The sequence below is a fragment of the Helicoverpa zea genome, chromosome 18 (assembly GCF_022581195.2).
Source record: "Helicoverpa zea isolate HzStark_Cry1AcR chromosome 18, ilHelZeax1.1, whole genome shotgun sequence".
NCBI lineage: Eukaryota > Metazoa > Arthropoda > Insecta > Lepidoptera > Noctuidae > Helicoverpa > Helicoverpa zea.
The window spans coordinates 11,439,053-11,456,947 of record NC_061469.1 but is presented as its reverse complement, the minus strand read 5'-3'; the positions used below and the strand labels follow the sequence as shown (position 1 = coordinate 11,456,947).

The window sequence follows — 17,895 nt, the reverse complement described above, 5'->3', positions numbered from 1 at the left end:
CTAGGTCGCGTCGGCGGCGTGCAGCTTCTCGCTGCGCAGGAAGTCGATCTGCGTGTAGGCGCGCGGCGCGGGCGCGGGGGCGGCGCGGCGCGGCTCCTGGTCCCGCGCCGCGTTGTGCAGCCCCGCCCAGCGCGCCGCGCCGCCGCCCGCCACCACCAGCGTCGCGCCTGCCGCACCCGGCTCTGACGCTACGAAACGAACAACACATTTTCAATATTTTTTGTGGAGTCATCAACACAATATTTACTACCCCTCGTTGGATAGGATACAGACATCATGAAAATAGAACACCTGTCTAATTTTCATGATTAATGATTTCAACCTTCAAAATTAAGGCTGGAAACAGTGCTGCGTGTGCATTCATGAACTTGCACAGGTTGTAGCTACACGAATCGACCGGATACGTAAGCCACCGTCGGTCGTTCACAAATCAGCCAATTATCAGTGTAGCTTTAATCCTTACAATCTCAACAATTTACTCGTAAGTCACTCAGTGTACTAAGAAAGTCACTTTAGTACTTACCAAGCTAAACATTGCACGTAATTCAGGTGCGTGTACCACTAGGCCACCACGACTTTAAGGACCTAACAATCATGATTACATATAGTAAGTACTACTTGCAATTTAATAAAATTGAGTAGCTAATAAGATAAGTACTAACCTCGTATGTCGGCGGGGTCGGGCACCCTGGCGATAGTCTTGTTGGCGGTGGGGTTGCAGGAGAGCTCGTCGCCGCAGGGCTCGGGCGTCTTGGGCGGCGCCGTCAGCGCCAGCGTCACGTACTGCGGCGACACCGACACCTCGGGGCTGCGGCGCGGCGCTACCGGCTCGGGGCTGCGCCGCCCGTCCTCAGAGATCTCCCGCACCGTCGTCAACGGGTGGTGGGGAGGGTCCTCTTCCAGCGCCTCAGTCGTGTCTATGTCCTGCGGCGACGCGGGCGAGTCTAGCGACATGTCGAACAGTGTCTGCGAGCCGTGTGGAGTGCGCGGGTCGCGGGGCCGCCGCCTCTCGTCCGGCGACGCGGCGAGGGGCGGCGGGGGCCGCGCGGACCCGATAGCGATGGGCCTGGTAGCCGCGCGGCCGTAGTTCATCTCGACGTAGCCGTCGGGCGTGGGCGGGGCGGGGACGGGCGCGGGCGCGGGGGTGGGCGGGGAGCGGGGCCGCTCGCCGGGCCGCATCTCCACGTAGCCGGCGTTGCGCGGCGACATGTCCACGTACTCGTCCACGTTGGTCTTCGGCCGGGGCTCCACGAAGCAAGCCGTCGGTGGCGTGCGGGACATCACCTTAATAAGGAAAGGATAATTAATTCATAGTAACTATATTTTTATTTTTAGAGCATTTATTTTATGTACCATTTAAACAAAAATACTTTTACATAACATGGCTGTCGTTATAAGCAATTAGCAAGTACATGATTATCACTTACCCGATTAGCCGGCGAATTATTAGAGAAATCAATCTCCATGTGATCATCAGTATTGGTGGGCCTCGCGTGCGGGTGCCGCGGCGGCCTGGCGCGGGCCCCCACGCTGTAGGCGCGGTGGCGGGTCTCGGCCTGCGAGGGTGTGGGGCGTGACCCTACACTGTAGGCACGAGGCGGCCGCTCGAGGCCGATGTGGGAAGTAGCTGGTTCGAGCTGGTATTCGCTGAAGCGCGGGTCGGTGGAGGGTGTGCCGGAGCACAGCGAGCCTGATGAGGCAGACACGAGGCCGGCCGGCGCCATGGGCAGGTAACCGCCTGCCTCGCCTACTGACGACGTGCGCGAGTGCGCTACTGACCCACCGCCCGCTAGCGATGAACTGCGGACAACATGATGTGGTTAAAGTTGAACACTGACACTTGCCTCTTGTCTGACCTTAGGTACAGTTTCCACCAAAAACTCATATTTCGATACATCCTTAGTATTTTAGAACATCAATAAAAAACAGTTATCTGCTTTACATACCTAATGAAGCATAGAATAGAAGCATCTCAGCCGTGATACATCACATTAAGGTAACTTATAAAATCAAGAGCAAATAGTTAGTTACAAAGCAACTTGATTACCTCATAAAATCTCTAGATATGTCGCAACAATCAGGTTCCTCAGGAATGCGCGCCGGCGTCCGGTACCAGTCCGATACCGCGTCGGCTTCGTCCCGTGACACCTCCAAACCTTACAATTTATCATAACACATGAATTAAGAAACCATACAATAACAGCTCACTTAACCTTCCCACATCTTCTATTTGCAAAAAAAAAGAAGAATTATTTTATTTTGATACTACAGTCATAAAAAGTCGTAGTAAAAAATAATTTACTGAGCTAGATAACTAGCACTATTTCTCTTCCGATATTTTTAAAATACTATAGCACCCCTAAACGCCCACCCCACACTGCTAGTCTTTTAGCTCCATCAATCCATATACCAAAAATTTTGATTTTAATTTAAAAGAATACAAAACTGACCAGCAAATGAATAACACAGTATCAAAATTTTTTATTAATTTATTCATACATGGAGAGTAAAAGTTTTTACCAAGTATGTAATGTAGTTTCTTACCATCAAGGTCAGTGTATCTGGGCGGAGCTCTGTCCACCTCAAACGAGGAACTGGCTCGGGACGGCATACTAACGCAGCGGTTACGCAGCGTTTCCGCGTCTGTAGGCAAACGTCGTGCTTAGACAAAGTCGCTATAGAAATATGAACTTTATGTCTTGCAGTGTAAGGTTCAAATTGAAATGCATACTGGCAGTGTTGATTATATCGAATGTTCTAGCTTTTTTTAATGTCAGTTTTGTATATATGTTTTAGAATATTTGTGTCTTTGTGTTTGTTATACTTTTAAAAGGACTGTGACAGGCAAATGCAGCGTAGTGATGAAGGTAGTATAATTGGTTGATGCTAGGATTTGTAACATTCAAATAACACCTTTATTGTAAAGTGATAAAGCTTATTTTTCTGGATTTCTTTGTCATCGCATGCTGTCGGGGCGTGCTCGTGTCTTTAAAAGCTTTAGAACCTTAATTGATAAGCAAATTGCGACTTTATAATAATGCGACTTTAGAAAAATGTAAACAGCTTTTCAAATAACTTAAAAATAAAGCCCAGTCCAATTCAAATGTTGAATCTATAATATAAAAATGAATCGCAAAATGTGTTGGTAAGCGCATAACTCGAGAAAAACTGAACCGATTTCGCTAATTCTTTTTTTGTTGTGTTTGTTATTGTCTGGAGAAGGTTCTTATGAAAAAAAAAATAGGGTAAAGTAGAGAAGTCAGTTGACGGGAGCGAAGCCGCGGGCAAAAGCTAGTGCTAAATATATACTGCATTTAGCAGCTAACTTAAAAGGCAAATAATTGCTTAAAATATACGAAACATTTATTTAACAAAAATACATATTTTGTTACTTTTAATAAAAAGAGCTAATCGTTAAAATATAGAAATCATCCCAGAAACGAATTCAATTTGCTTTTTTCATAACGTTTTGCAAATTATATCTAAATATAAATACAAGTAAAATAAATCCCAAAGCCAACTATCCTTATAAACATTGTTTAAAAAATATTTACAAGTTTGATACATCCTTATAAGACTTACCTCAAACCTAGTTTAACATATAATTTAACTATTTACAATATGTAATTAAAATACCATTGACAACACAAGAAAGCAGACAGGAAGCCATGCACACAAAGTATGTCCGTCAGTCCGTCTGTAAGCGTGCTCACTCAACAACAAAAAAAAACATTCCAACACAAGCGGGTTGCCAGCTTACAAAAAAGTCTTGTGATCTGGCAACCCAAACAAAACGAGGTTAGTAATGTGCGGTGCGATGTAAGGTTAATATGGATACGCGTGAGATAAGGGAGCGTTCATATATTACGAAACAGCGTTCCAAGTATAAAAATATAGGAACATCAATTTTGAAAAAAAAAAAAAACAATAACGCGCTATGAACGCCCCCAAAAAATACATACTCTTAGTATGAGCCGGCGACAGTTTATGTAACCGCGTCCCCGTGCTGGCGCGCCGCGACCATTGCGTCTTCTTCGCCGCCGCGTCCGTCCCATTGATCGCTTTGCACGACGAGTGCGTCACTCCCTTCTCTACCAGCACGCGATCTACCTCCTCCCCCGTCAGGGGCTCAGACCTCGTCCTCCCGTGAGATATCTTCAAGGGCTCTTGGAATAGAGGGTACCCGGGCAAGGACTCTGTTCGGTGGTGTTTGATCACCCTTACCGGGTTGTCTGTTTTATCAGTTAGTGTGTTATTCTGGGTGTCGGCTGTGGAAGACAATGATAAGCGACAAGTAAAACATATGCACCCAGCTCACCCGGTGCGGTGGTTATGATGTTACGTGTGGCTGTGAACTATGGCGGTTTAGCACACTCGTATGAAGCAATGATTTTTTGATGAACACGATGAATTTAAAATATTTTCAGTGAAAATATTTTCACTGGTTTTAGTCAATTTGAGGCGTCCAGTGACGAAAATATAGTATGCGCCATTGCTCACTGGGATAATGCGTTTGTAAATGTGTTGCATATTTTTTTTGTCAAGTTATCTGTACAGTTGGACGAATTCAGCTGTTATTGTAACTAAACCCAAATAAAAGTAAGTCTTATATGCCACATGTACAAATGTTATGCAAAACATTTGGGTCTGGCAAAATTACTAAACCTTTCCTTTCTCCGTCGTAACATTCAACTTTACATGCACCACCCTACCACAGAGTTCATACAAAATAGACAGAACAGGACACATTTTTCCTATACATGAAGTATGTAGTGAACATTTTGCCAGACCCCTTCTTATAAACTATACAGGTAGGTATATCAATGTATGTATAATGTATTTATGACGATGTACACAGGACGCAGACAACAGGACACCGTGGCCACACCCCCGCGTCATGCAAGCAATACATGATGTTCCGACATGACATGCAAGCAAAATAAAACTTAATTTCTATTGATATTGAGTTCCAATTCATGAAATAAAGTTTATCGACGAATATTCTGTCCACTCCAGCGTTATGCTGACAACTATATTGAAATAATTACAAAACTTTTTTAACTTAAAATCCCTTAGAGATAATGGAGAGTCTTAGTTATTTACACTGATACAACGCCCCCTTGTGGAGCATCTCTCTCTTCTATTATCTTCTTTTGATACCATCCCCATCAGCCCCCTATGCCAATATTTTTTTAGTTTAGTTAAGTTTTAAGATATATCAATATTCACTTGTTAAAACCGATGTTTAAACTCGTTGCGAGGTTCAATAAACAGCTACTTGACACACTCGTCTCAATTCGCTCAAGTGGACAGTTCACAATACCTTATTAATCAAAAAGCAAATGAGTTTTACAGCATTTCAAACCTTATTCTACCATCTTAAGGTTCATATTAGTACACCATTTTATACTATGTTAATATGGGTAAGCACATTTCTCGTGCGATCTTTCCAAGCATTTATTTACGAATCCTGTTTTACTTAAAGCTCTTTTCTTATTGTTAATTACAGCGGGCGCTATGTTAATGATATTTGGGTCAATAATTCCTATGTTAACATATGATATAATTAATATTAACAAACTACATTCATCCGTCACATTTTTATAAAATAAAGGATCATTTAAACTGTTTTCAAGGGATCTCTGTCTTCAGCGATTTGCGTTAGTTATATAGCACAATTTGCTTACAATTATTGACCCTAAAGCTTTTATTACAGAATTAGTAGAGCACTAATTAATGATTATTCCGATCGGAAAGCGGGGCAGGTGGCTGGAGGAGTGCAGTTTCTGACACATGATAGTTGAATGGGTACTACAATTGGCTATCTAACGCTTCGATTGCGGAATTAAAAAAGCCAGGATCTTAGTTTAGGGCAAAGTAGAGGCCACACTAGGCCAAATATACAGATTGTACTGCGACAACATAAAAGTGAAATGTTTGGGGTATATACAAGAAGGAAGGATAAGTTTTTGAAAAAGTCGTGAGCACTATACATGAGGTATTTGTACAGAATGAACTATATAAAACGGACAATCACAAAATAAACATGTGAAATTGAAAGTAGGAAAAAAAAGAAAAAACACTTTCTCACAAAACGGAAACTATGTACAGTTAGAAAAAAAACTTTCCACACTTTTAGGAAAGACCTTTACAAATAAAGAAAATCAGCTAATAATTATCATTCAACTATCATATCAAAAACCACACACGTCCACTACCGTCGGAACCTAAAACTGTATGTCAGAGAGCAAAACCCATCCATGTTAGCGAAACACCTCATATGCAGATACTACTGGTTTCACCTTACACTTTATGAGACTTTAAACGGGGACCACCCAGACTGAAAATAATTTAATTGTTTTCACAGTTTTTTATAGTAAAATAGTTAGTCAGTGCTGTCAGATAAAGGGCACAATATTTTCTTCTTCGACTTAGTTATATCTTTTATAATATTACGTTTTTGTTTTAGACATAACTACCATAATTATTGGCTAAAATGTTAGTTTGTATAATATTAAATACAACATTTAATTACAACAGATTTCAGTTGGTAGCCCAAACAAAAGAATGACGAAGCCAGTAGTAAGGTCTGCATAGAGGTGTTCGGGTTGTGTTGACACAGTGAGTGGTACGTATATAAAGGCTGTACCGGGAGCGGGCGGCGGCGGCGGCTCGTCGATGCTGTAGGAGGCGCTGGCGCAGGCGCACTGCCTAATGCACGAGCCCACGCACAGGCCCTTGTCTGCAAGCCAACCCGCCAGCTTGTCTTACCACCAATACCAATAATGCTCATTTTTGTCATACATTTACTAATATGAATAAGTACCAATTACATTTTGAAATTATTTTTTTTCATATTTCTTTAGGTATCAGGGCTTAATCAGCGTCAGATCTTCACGCTTAATACAAATTATTGACAATTATGATTATTGACGTCGAACAAAATGTTAGTCACTTCACTACGAGAGATCTAAACTAAACAAGCATCAACTTCTACAGGTGACATGAATGCAAGCAAAAGTACTAAACTACAATGTAATGTCAAAGAAAAATAGCCCTTACAACTACCATGATAAGAACTAATGTGATCTAACTAAATGAGTTACGAAATACGTGGCCACTTGTGAATTTGATTGTGGAACAAGATAATCTTCCCCAGATTATGAAAAAAATAATGTTCTATATTTAAAAATGTTAGGGTGCCATCTGGTTCCACATACAAAGTCCCCGCCCCATGTGAATAGGCCAGTAAGTTACCGTTAGCAAGTCCGGCGCGGCCGCGGCCGTCGGAGTAGGACTGCCTGCGCGCGGGCAGGGCGTTGTCGGGCCCCTTCGGCAGCACGATGTGGTCGCGCTCATTCTCCGTCTCCTTGGCACAGTCGCGCATCGCACTGGAAGATTCGGAGTGTGATAAAATGAAGGTAGAAAGGAGTTTGACACAAAAATATATTTTTCTTAACTACGACATACTGGTATATAGTGGAGTGCATGCTCTGCGCGATGTTGGAGTCATCGGTGTGCATCCATAGCTCGCCTGCTCCCGTGGTCGTCTGACGCCCCACCTCCATGTAGAAGAAACGCTCGGAATCGCCACATCTGGAACATTATAACAATATTTAACATCGATAAACCTTTACCACTCACATAGTTCTCTGTATATGGAAGTATGTTCGAGTTTCGAAGTATATGCAAAAGTTGGTATACGGAAAAGTTAGTGCGAAACTACACATTCGTTCAATTTCGCAGAGCTCTTCAGGCCCTTTGACTCAGGCGTAGAAATCGACAGCAAATGGAAGTCATTTGATAGATCTTGATTTCGGAAATGTAGACCTTATCTGTATCGCATTAAAGTTCATATTGAATATTATAGGATAAAACATGCTAAGCACCCCCAAATAAAATTGGGATAAGGGCAAGAGAATGAGGATTTAAAATTTTGAGCGAGGCCCCAGTATGACTCCCTTAATTCTTTCCTAAAGATAGCGTAAGTTTATCTATTTTATGTAAGAGAAAACCACCGTAAGCATTTGTACTTAATAAGAGTCAGAGAACAAAGTTCAAACTTGCAACTAATAATATTTTGTTTTGCAGTCGGTATTAGAATTAGCCACATTAGCAGTTTGATATGAATCACTTGTAACCACTATACCGCGCGCAGGTGAACTTTGTGAGAAATCGAGTGCATTCATTACAAAACGGACGAGTGTAATTCTAAGAATACCAATGTCATTCGTTACAAAAATAAAACAAGGATTTGAAAACAGTTAATCATCATTCTGGGAATAATGCATAATATTGTATAATATGAGTTGCTGAGTGAATCTAAGGGCTCTTTCATGTTGGATTCTGCATCCGCCATGCGGCTGCGATGCAGCAAAGATGTTTTTGTCATTCGGCCAATGCCACACAGCATCCGCATGGCAGCCGCACCGACACGAAACTTTCAAAGAACTTGAGAGTTCTTTAAAAAATTTATACTTTAGTTGCTTAAAGGTCTTAAGTCTACAAAAATAAGTTGCCATTTCAAAATATTCTTGGAATAACTTTCTCATATAAGCGCTGATAAAACCGTTCACATTCCACATGGTGACTACCTACCGCTCTATATCAGAGGGCCATGGTAACGGAAATAATGATCAATTAAGTAAATCAGCGTACAAATTAAATTGCATTACAAATTGCTATTATATCATCGCATACATTGATTTTATCGATCGGCTACAGATGCAATCACCCGCATCTAACCAACTTCCATTGCCTCTAATAATTATTATACGCATAATAATTATTGACACTGAGCCAATAATTATATGCGTCAACAAAAATAATTTAATTAATTGTTTGTTTACCACTACAGTTGGGGTTTTACGAGGTTAAAATAAATAAGGTTATATAACAAAGTATTTTTTCCGCATTATGATTGAATTAACTAAGCATCGCTCTTTTGTTAATCTTAATAAAAAAATAGGGTTTAAATTACATTATAAGTTTCCAAATGGATTGACGCAATTACTGCGATATGATCGGATAAGTTTTCAAGAACTTGAAAGGGTGGCACCCCGCCTGTTGCACCGATTTTATTAGAATAGCTTAATGCATCATCATCTGCCGCCCTCCGAGTAATAAAAGAGATTACGAACAAATTGTGGGCGTAATATTCTCCAAAAGTTTTTTTCAAAAGCAAATAAGGATAATGTCCAAAATGCCTTCTAGAATAAAAATTCTCAAACCTTTACAATATCATAACATCCCGTTTCGATAGCGTGGTATTTTCCCCCTGATTAAGGATAAACCGCAATACGGTAGTACATTGTACTAAAATATCTACAATTCTCAGAACTAGCATTAATCACTTATTACATGTGAGACTGATAACTAATATTTTTACATTTGAAATTATATTCATTTGTGTTTAAACTACTAATTAGTAACATTTTTGGTATGTTAACGTGACCGGATATTCATTGAATTTTTGCTAATAATACTTAATTGTTTTATGTTAGTTAAGGTACTTCAATTCTTTCTTTATATAAGTATTACAAGACTCTTATCAAAACCTAGGTAGTTCAATTTCATTTTTCCTTGAACGTAAAAGCTGTTTTAAGGCCAATTTCTAAGAATACGGCAAAGGAAAATAATTATAAATAATTGTTGCATATTTAGAGAGTGCTATTATTACTGATTGTTGCGCCCCATTTTATTTCTAATAGTTCAGGAGTTCAGAGTTCTATATGTTTTTAAGTTGGCAAACAAATGAAATTGTGCCATCAATGAAGTCGGTAAAATGGTCCCATTACATAGTGATGATGGGTGAGGACACCTGATAATCTTTCGAGAAAAACATTCGTGATATAGAAAGAAATAAACTCTGTCTAAAAGTCATACTTCTCCCTGCCCTGTTCCCAATTTGAATTGGGGTGGGCGCAATGTTTTGCCCTTCTATTCCTTATCATACTGACCTCCGAATGTTCTTCAAGGAGTACTCAACGCGCTCCAGTAGACCAAGATCGCTGATGACATTGTTGTGACTCTTGATCTTCACCAGTGTTAGCGTCTTGTCTGTGAGGCAGAGGTTGTACAGACCCTGGATGTTCTTGGTGGCACCCAGGCCTTTCTTCTGCACGTTTACTTGCCATACGTGTTCTGAAATTATAGAAGGTGGTAATTAGCAATCTTATAGGAAGGTTTTAAAAGTTCGTTTTGATGATTAAAAGGAAAACTAGTGGAAAGTTTCTGAGCACCTCTATAGGAAGTTGTATCTATTCATTTTTCCGAAAGAGTCCACAAATTAACACTGATAGAGGGGTTCAGAAACCAAGCTAAGTGGCTTTGCTTATACAGTGTTTTTCAATATTGAATATCTTCATCATAAACAGTCAAACTTGCTCTACTCTCTAAATGTTCCCCTCATCCTAACATGCTTCAACCATCATTATCAATTTGAACTTTACCAAAAATATATTTGTCCTCCAAATATCGTATTAGTGGTACCACGATGCAATCACATGTAAATACATATTATTTACTTGTAAACAAATACATATTAGGGAAAAAATACTCACCTACAGGGGAAAACACAACCACTGTGGTTTTATATTGATGAAATTAATTTATTTCAGATGTTTTTTCCTTTCAATATTTGTTTATTTCCCTAGGTATACCTATTCATTTGTTGTAATGAATAAAAAGTGGATAATGATCTAAAATAAGCATTTTACATAATACCATTTACGATTAGTATGACGTACTCCTGAAATGAATGAGGCAATTAACCCATTACTTTGAAACTATTTCCAAAAGTATAACTGAAATATTTCGCATAGTTAAGTAAGCTAACAACATCGTTTCATAGCTACAAGTTAAGTAATGACTTATTAGCAAGAAATGCATGAAAACAAAGATCGAAACATGTGAGGCATGCATACAATAACGCTTTGATAGCGAACAGAATATTCCCAAGCTCGTCAATCTTGATGCAAGTATACAATGCCTAGGTCATTAGCGCTCAGCTATGACCTAATGACCTACAAGCTGATTTAAATTTATACATCATCGTGATTTCAGAACTGAGTGCATTTAAGTTTATATCGATAATTATTATTTATGTTAGAATGACACCTAGGGTTTTATGTGGTCACTCGCCACTATCAGTCCGACACGCGCTAAACAAGAATTCCCAGGGATGGGGAACTCCCAACCACAAACAAAAATAAGAACGGTTTAAATATTATTCAGTTACATTGTGTTCTATTTTTGAAGGAAAATTAGTCTATCAGCGATCTTTGCTTACCCTTTACAGAAACTAAATCGTAACAGTGAGTTACGCGTGATAAGATAACAATGTATCAGCTGATTGTCCTTGTGCACAAACTGTTGGAGGAAATTATTTGTTTTTGTAGTTCATTATCATCATAATATTATCAACTCGTAAACGTTCAACATGGGCCTTTTATAAAGATAGACGAAGGGCGTTTACGGTGTTGCGTAGAATATTTAAGCCATGACATACATCAAGAACCTGTGAAACGTAGAATTTAGAGTGGAGAAGAATCAATTAGATTTTATCTGACCCAGAAAACCCCATATCATAGTAAGACAATTTTATCGAAATACGGGCCTTCGGTAGGAAACATGAAAGTGAGCTTCTTGCGGCACCACTAAACCCAATAAAGTAATTTTCACCGTCAAACAAATGGACAAAAAAACGAAGCTATCTCCGAGATGTCTGTTTACCAAACACTAAACAATGGCGCGCAGTAATGAAGTACGGTGCGCAACTGCAAAGGTCGTCCAATGCGTAGTGCGTAGGCTGTAAGCACGGAACTAGATGCACACAAAGCAGCTGATTGCGTGAACACACGGGAACACTGCGGTTATTATTGAAGTGATGTATTTACAGAACATAATGAGGATATAGACAGATGACGCAATTGCATGACTCAAGTTCATTTGAATTTTGACGAGTCAACTGTTTGAAATGCGTTAAGCTAGTGCCCGTCCACTTAAAGCTGTTGAATATTGAAAATGTCAGATAATAGCCCTAATGTCTTCCATTCATCACTTCTATGAGAAGAACTAGATCAAGAAACTCTATGGAAGTTGAGTAAAATCTCTTAAAATGAATAAATAAAATAATAAATAATGAATAATGTCGGGACACCTTTTTGACACACGGTTGGTTAGCCCCATGGTAAGTTATTAATTAACTTGTGATATGGGTGCTAACACAACTGATAAACTACATATATACATATTGTAACACCCAGACCACGACCAACAAGCATGCTCATCACACAAATGTCGATCGAACCGGGAATCGAACCCGGGACCTCAGATTCGGCAGTCCGGCTTGGTGACCTGTGCGCCACAGAGGTCGTCAAAAATCAGCTCAATAACCCAGTTCCAGAACAAAAAACGTCATAACGAAGTCGAAAGGTCAATAATATTCCTATCACAATCCCATCAGCAGTTGTTTACACACGATGTCACAGTATTATAAACTGCAGAAAAACATGACGTCGGGACCGTCAATTGAAATAGTCAACGTAGCATGTATGTACATACTACACGTTGCTATGTTTGCAGTTCACGTGCCACTATCAGTAAACACAATCATTTACGGGCATCACAATAAACAATACAATTAATCATAGCACTAGTAAACGCACAAATTAGTTAGCAAACAATATGAGATCACGCGTTGACCTATGAGTAGAAAACCGTTGTGTGCGTGTTCTCCAAAATTACAGTAACCTCCTTGAACATGTTGATCGTATTTCCGTAGATCATACTTCAATGCTTCTTAAACCTGACAGAAAGGAACGAATATTTAAAGTTGATATCTCCTCCACAGGTCAAGTTCATTTCCCTGAATATGGCGGAAGAAACCCATAAATATACGAAAGGAAACATTAAAACATTTGAAAGAATGAATAATTATAGACTGCACTAATATTCCAGTGTTACGAGAAGCATAATCTGCTAGGTTCAATAAAAAGGATATTGTTACGGCAAATGGCGAAAGTGTAAATATTATGACAAAGGGTTCAGTTAAATATTAAAAAAACTTCCTGAAGTTTGCTGTAAACGTGAGATAATGTGTAAATATACAAATTATAATGACAGGATAATAAGGTACAATCTTGGATAATCCTAATTTGGTTTTCTTTATAACAAAATGATTCTGCAATTCCAAAACTTGCGTGGAAAAACCTTGACCAGAATCTCGGAAAAGGTGCGATTAGTCCAAAGTCTAAACGCTGGTTAAACCCTGTACCGGTTGCGGTAACTACGGCCTTAGAATAACAAATACCTATCCTCTTTAGAAAAGAACAACCAGGTAAGAACATGGTACCTATAACAACAATTAAATTCTATAATCTTGCTGAGACAGTGCAGTTAGAGCTAGACTATCTCATTAGACGATCTCATGGTGTTTACATGAGAGGAGCCGCGCGCACGCCAGCAGCGTCTCGAACATTTGGGTTTTTCTGATGAGGCAAGCGACCAGCAAACCAAGATTATAATAACAATACAACAGGGATTACATCAGGCCAGCCTACTAACAATGCAAAATATATTAGACTAAACGATGGACCAGGACGAAACATAATTATTTATACAGTTTAATTTAGATATAAAATGTAAACTGCATCAGTGGCTCTTTATACTTTTAACACTGACGTCAGTAGAGCAAAAAGGTATCCTACCCCTGCAAAAATAAAAGCGATGAAACATCGAGAACACTGGCTAGAATCGAGATAGCTGTAGACTGCGGTAGGCTGAGTTGATTGATTGGTTCATACGATCGAATAACCGTGAAGCCTCGAGGCTACACCGCTAGCTACGTCACAACTGCAAAAACAGTAAAAATACCACAACACATGGAGCGAACCGCGTCAAAGTCTAGAAAAAAATCCCCAGTAGACTTACGCGTAAGGCAACCAAGTAATGACTAATCATGAAAAAAAAAATAAAATGATATCAGCATATTTCAGTAACCTCAAAGATTGCGAAATTAAAAACACAAAGTCTAAAATCAAAACAACCGGTGACCCTAGCAACCCTACAATCGTAACGTGTGAAAAGGGCCGCCACTCGCCGCTGACGAACAACTCGTATTAAGATTAATGATTGTATTCGTATGTTTACCCACAGCATCACAATATTAACGGGGGTCAATGACACCGGCTCTTACGTACGCGCCTAAATTTCCATAGTACATGCCCGTGCTTTGGCCTTTTTATGGCATGTTCCGAAGTCGCTTATTACCATCTGTGTTATGCCAAGTTATTAGGATTTTACTTCACTGATGGTTTATTGCTTACCTAGCTAGCTCCCGTGACTTCGCCCTAGCAGTACTTTGCAAAGTTTTTTGCTAAGACCCAAGAAATTGCGAAGTAACTATGTACGCATTTTGCGTTTTTATCAGGGGATTTTGGTTCTGTTCAGTTATTTCACAACTAGTACATGTAGTTAGCATGCTAATTATTGTATTAAACTATGTCAGTCTGGCAAAATCAAGCTGATACAAGGCGAGCACTATTGAATGTCATGTTCATGTAATAAACTTGAAGATACCATTGTTATTGGAACTGACAAAGTCCATCTTATTGTCTGAATTGACATTACAATGATACCAATAATACTTCTTTGCATAATACATATAAAAATGATCGAACATACTTTCATATTCTCCATGAACTTGCGAAATCATACAATGTAAACTCAAAACTCTATGGATCCTTTTTCCGTGTTTATTTTGAATTATAAAATTGGTAAGTGGTTCAGTAAACAAAGAATTCCATTCATAAATGCTTGACGTAACCACATAACTTTATATTCAGTGTTGAATTTAACTCAGGGGTAATACTAACATAATTTGTATTAAAATGTATATTACAAAAGATTATGACTAACTTTTCTCTCTTCGAGTTCACCTTTAAAGTGTATATGTTTGATCTTTGCAGCATACAAAGCTCGACAAGGGGGAGAAAGTTTGATATGGATTCAAACAACTTGGAAAGTTACGATTTAGACAATAAATGATAAATCATACAAGTTTTTAATTTTCATTGTAATTTCAATGCTTTTGACTAGAGTCCATAGTTCAGAATTATAACTGCATATCTATAAAAACTGCTTAAATGTATTAATTATAGTTTGTGATTCAAATGGAATAATATTATAGTTCGGCCATTCAGAGAATGCGTTCCTGACACGTCGCGATTGAACTGACGACGTAACTTTGCAATGGCGTTGCAGTTACGATAAAAATATTTTTGCTGGTTGTTTACCGTTTTAACAATTGAGGAGCATTAAAACAACATTATTATATCAATAATCAATGAATGTTATTACGTCGTCAGTTCAATCGCGACGTGTCAGGAACGCATTCTCTGAATGGCCGAACTATAATGAGCGTACCTACTTAGTTTAACTATGGGAAAGACTTTGATTCAATTGAGAATTATAATCTCTTCATATTTCAGATGATAAATCTAAACATGATAATCAGTATATAGGACATAGGTATATATTTAGATCTCTTTTTGGATCTGTGTTACTGTGAGACTTATTTGTTTCACAAATACTTATTTTAGTAATGAATATGTTTTGCAAAACGCCAAGCACTAAAAACAAAACAATGTTCTTCATTGTGTCTACAAACGCAAACAGAAGTATAATTGGGATCCAATTAGATAATAAAAATGTTTCAAACAGGAAATATCAACATGGTTTACATTTACCAAGGCAACTCTTTAATAAACAGTGAATGCTCATAGAGGCTTACACTTGAACATGACATTGTTAGCTACATAACCTTAAACATTGCAGCATGTTTGTGTTTACACAGTGAGAGTGCAGTGGAGAGGGCAGGTCACTCACGTATGGGGTGCAGCAGCTCGTCGCTGGCGTCGTCGCTGCGGTGCTGCTTGAGGATGGCGGTGAGCCACGCGTGTAGCTCCTGCTCGTTGTCCGCCACCACGCAGAACTGCTCCTCGCGGGTGAACAGCGCGATCACGTGCTTCTGCTTCAGGTCCAGTCGCCGCATGATGTTGTAGCAGCTCTTCAGCGGCAGCACACGCCGCGGCGCCACTCCTGCGCGGAACTTCTTCTCCGACTCATAGTACTCCAGCCTCGCGGAACATTCTGGGGTCTCCGCGCGCAGCACGAAGAACTTCTTCTTCATCGTCTTGAGCTTCCGCAGTTGCCCTTGGCGCACCACGGCGCCCGCGCCCCCTCCTCCCGCCGCCGACATCACTCCTGCATCCCAGTCCCGCACCTAACGACTCTGGCACATGCCAACCGATAACCTTGAAGTTGTTTACACCAATGATGAAAGTCACCCTAATAAACGACGAATAGTAAAACACCGTCGGCGGACACGCGCCACGACTAAAAATACTTATAATAATCACCATATAGTGCGTAAATAGTACCTCGTTATGATAAATCGAACGGCGTAACGAATCCGACGTAGTACCTTATGAATTTATTCCGTGGGCAGAGCCGCGGCGATTCCTCACTATAACACGATAACACTAATGTTAAAAATCTTATCTTTGCTAAATAATCATAATACATCAACAACAAACACTATTTCAATCCATAATTTGGTACGCTCGCTGTTACACTCGGTCATTCACAGACACTCGAGTTTAGAAAGAGATAAAATCATTCATAGTAAACGTAATTCGCACCGCACGCCCTTCCGTAGGTACGCAGGGCATGGAAGTCATGCCGTGGTCATGCCTCGCGACATCAAAACATTCGATTTTCACGTTATCACGCACTGCTAAGACACAACACTGTTTTGCAAACCGTTACAAATGATATACGAGGAAATGTTTTTGTGTTTGACCACTTAATTTATAAAAAAACACGTATTTGCGCCTCGTTTTTTATTGGTTCTTCACTATTGCGTGTCATTTATTTGTACGACGAAATAGTACTCCATCTAACTATGTATACGGTGTGTTATCTTTATATGTTTGTCGCGTAACCATTAACCAATCATAGCGCTGTATTCCATTACGGAATAAAACAAAGTTGTTATCGTCTAATAGATTGTCTGTGCTATTTTCTTGTTAGCCAATCATAGGCTACGATTCCCGAGCTGTAGCATCGATTGTGATGAGACCGTGTACTGCAAAAGTATAGACGATTGAACATTTCCCTACAAACGTTCTCCCGCGTTTTTTAAAAAGACACGCAATCTATTATTTCGAACTTTAAAGATTTTTAGATATGAAAACTGTACAAAATAAATATAACAGAATGAATATTCTATGAGAATCACATAACAAATAAATGATATATGTACGATGCGAATCTCAAACTATTAATTTTAAGCAGATATTAGAAGAAATTAGAGTATAATAGTGTGATTATCATGTTATTACGTAAAATAAATTATTAATCAGAACATGTTTTAAGAAATTATCACAAAATTCAGCTGATTTAATGATTTTTATGATTCCACGCTGAGAATATGGCTTTTGCTACCACAAAAGACTCGGAACGATAACGCTGAAAAGCCAATTGACAACTTCTCATTAAGTTCTTATGAATCTAGTGAATATTACGATAACCATATCATAAAATCTGCTCAGGAATCTCAATTCTTATTGCGAGGACGAGAATATTTTTTCATCGCGTTATGGATAAATAGATAAAATAGTTATTTTTTCTGACATTAGAGAACCATAATCGACTGTACCAATTGTATCATTTTGTTACATTACAGATATAAATGGTGTTTATTATAATATGTATTACTTGGGTGTCCGCTACCTATATTTTAACTAATTAAATATTTGGTGCATAAAATTATTTTAAAAGAGAAGTTAAACTTGGGTGTGTTAAACAGTATGACAGGAGTAGTGATGTTAC

At 39.2% G+C, this 17,895-nt stretch overlaps 1 protein-coding gene across 1 annotated transcript; it reads right to left on the bottom strand.

The window, feature by feature from the left end:
* On the bottom strand, positions 1-17,013 carry LOC124639152 (insulin receptor substrate 1). Its single transcript, XM_047176389.1, has 10 exons — positions 15,889-17,013; positions 9,960-10,143; positions 7,471-7,596; positions 7,258-7,391; positions 3,963-4,268; positions 2,545-2,643; positions 2,048-2,156; positions 1,428-1,800; positions 663-1,284; positions 1-188 (listed from the first exon to the last, which is right to left on the bottom strand). The coding sequence occupies exons 1-10, from the start codon at positions 16,259-16,261 to the stop codon at positions 1-3; spliced, it is 2,514 nt and encodes an 837-aa protein (XP_047032345.1). The 5' UTR covers positions 16,262-17,013.
* Between the last annotated feature and the right edge of the window lie 882 nt (positions 17,014-17,895).